General features: G+C 55.7%; 2 protein-coding genes across 3 annotated transcripts in view; both read left to right on the top strand.

Moving 5' to 3' along the window:
- The window catches only part of LOC129412598 (uncharacterized), a 1,450-nt gene extending 547 nt beyond the window's left edge, over nucleotides 1–903 (top strand). Inside the window, exons 1-2 of one of the 2 annotated variants that reach the window (XM_055166647.1) lie at nucleotides 1–533; nucleotides 609–903. The exon at nucleotides 1–533 is cut by the window's left edge and continues 547 nt beyond it. In XM_055166647.1, the coding sequence (XP_055022622.1) occupies nucleotides 1–297 (297 nt within the window). In that variant the 3' untranslated portion in view covers nucleotides 298–533; nucleotides 609–903. Of the gene's footprint in view, nucleotides 571–608 lie in introns of both variants that reach the window. The other variant, XM_055166646.1, reaches the window with a different exon arrangement.
- Nucleotides 1–1,916, top strand: part of rffl (ring finger and FYVE-like domain containing E3 ubiquitin protein ligase) — a 14,612-nt gene extending 12,696 nt beyond the window's left edge. The window contains exon 7 of the mRNA XM_055166620.1: nucleotides 1,755–1,916. The gene's annotated coding sequence lies outside the window, so the exon portion shown is untranslated. The remainder of the gene's footprint in view (nucleotides 1–1,754) is intronic.
- The last annotated feature ends 153 nt before the right edge of the window (nucleotides 1,917–2,069 follow it).

Genomic DNA, 2,069 nt, shown 5'->3' with positions numbered 1-2,069 from the left:
CCATCGCCACCCTCGCCGCCCTCGCCCTCGCCCTCCCGCCCTCGCCGCCCTCGCCGCCCTCTCCCTCATCTCCATCGCCACCCTCGCCGCCCTCGCCGAGCTCGCCGCCCTCTCCCTCATCTCCATCACCACCCTCGCCCTCGCCGCCCTCGCCCTCGCGGCCCTCACCACCTCGCCCTCGCCCTCGCCGCCCTCGCCCTCGCCGCCCTCGCCCTCGTCGCCCTCGCGGTCCTCGTGGCCCTCGTCACCCTCGTCGCCCTCACCCTCGCCTTCTCTTCGGGAACACTGACGATGTGAAACCTGCAGAAACATCTGAGGTCTGGAGGAGGCGGGACCGCGGGCACAAACGCGCCACAGAAGGGACCAATCAGATGCCGGCTCCTGCTAATCCGCCCGGCGACAGCTTCAGCTCGTCCAATCACAGCCCTCCTCACTTTTCTGCTTCTTCTGTTTTTTTGACCGTGATTTAAGTTTGTGACTTTAATGAACAAAATACAACTTCAAACTGAGACACACGACCTCCTGTGTGTCAGGTCCCCTCCTGTGTGTCAGGGCCCTAGTGTGTGTCAGGTCCCCTCCTGTGTGTCAGGGGTCCTCCTGTGTGTCAGGTCCCCTCTCTGTGTGTCAGGGGCCTTCCTGTGTGTCAGGGCCCTCTGTGTGTCAGGTCCCCTCCTGTGTGTCAGGGGTCCTCCTGTGTGTCAGGTCCCCTCTCTGTGTGTCAGGGCCCTCTGTGTGTCAGGGGCCTTCCTGTGTGTCAGGGCCCTCTGTGTGTCAGGGCCCTCTGTGTGTCAGTGGCCCTGGAGCCTTAAATGTTGAAGTTTGACATTTGTACAGAAAATATTTTGAAAAAATGAAGAATCTTTTTCTCTGAGTGAATCATTTTGTAATAAATATAATTTCATACATTTGAGTTTTTGAGTTTTTGTTTTTGAAGTGTCGATTTTGAGTTTGGATCAGATAAACTGTCACATGGATCTAGAATAATCATAATCATAATAATCATAATAATAATAATCTAAAGTCTTATTCTGGTTCTTTAGTTGTTCAGACAAATGTTGAAATTGTTTTTAGATTTAATAATATTAAATTATCACTGGTCTGTGTGAAACTGTCACGTGGCTGTGGGGAGTGTGATTCTCGCCTCTGATTGGCTGTGGGGAGCAGTGGGCGGGACCTGGACGCGCTCCTCGCCTCTGATTGGCTGTGGGGAGCAGTGGGCGGGACCTGGACGCGCTCCTCGCCTCTGATTGGCTGTGGGGAGGAGTAGGCGGGACCTGGACGCGCTCCTCGCCTCTGATTGGCTGTCTGGAGGGCGGTGGGCGCGGTGCCGTTTGAAGTCGCTTCCCGCCTCGCCGCTGAGTTGCCAGATCCTGAAGTGTGCGTCACTTTGCGGCTCAGTTCGTCAGGTTTGGTCTCAGAGACTCAATGTCCCATGATCCTCTGCTCTGGTCCAGAGCCGCTTCCTCATCACGAACGAACAAGAAACAAACAAACACAAGTCCAGCAGAACAACAGAACAACAGAACAACAGAACATGGGCCGGTCTGTGGTCTGATAATTATTCATTAGAAGTTGAGGTTCGGTGTTTTTTTTCTTGACTTAATCTGCCGCAGGTGAAGGTGAGGACGTTCCTCCTATAAAGAAACACAAGTTAAAATCACACAAACTGCTGAATATGAACTCTTTTCACTCTTTTCACTCTTTTTCGTCGTGTATAAAGTTTTCATGTGTCTGGACGCGTGTTTCTGTCTCAGGATCTGGCGCCCCGGAGCCGCGTTAGCCTCACGGAGCTAACGGAGCTAACGGCGCTAAACCCCGGAGCTTCCCCCGGCGCTGGCTGCGAGTGTCCGGGCTCCAGAGCGACTCCTCCGCGGCCTCACGCCGGAGCAGCAGCGGCGGCTCCACCCGCGGGTCATGGCCGAAGTCCTGGAGAAGAAGAAGCCGAACGCGAGCGCTGGTCTCCGGCGGAGGAGCAGAACCAGACAGCCGCGCAAGAGCAGCCAAAGTCGGGTAAAGTTTGAGCCGCGTCCCGGTGTAGGGCGGAGCGGGCGGGGGTCACCGGAACCAGA

The sequence above is a fragment of the Boleophthalmus pectinirostris genome, unplaced genomic scaffold (assembly GCF_026225935.1).
Source record: "Boleophthalmus pectinirostris isolate CB_2022bp ecotype Guang Dong unplaced genomic scaffold, ASM2622593v1 HiC_scaffold_9, whole genome shotgun sequence".
Taxonomy (NCBI): Eukaryota; Metazoa; Chordata; class Actinopteri; order Gobiiformes; family Gobiidae; genus Boleophthalmus; species Boleophthalmus pectinirostris.
Note: the sequence above shows the minus strand (reverse complement) of the source record. Positions and strands in the feature narration are given on the sequence as shown.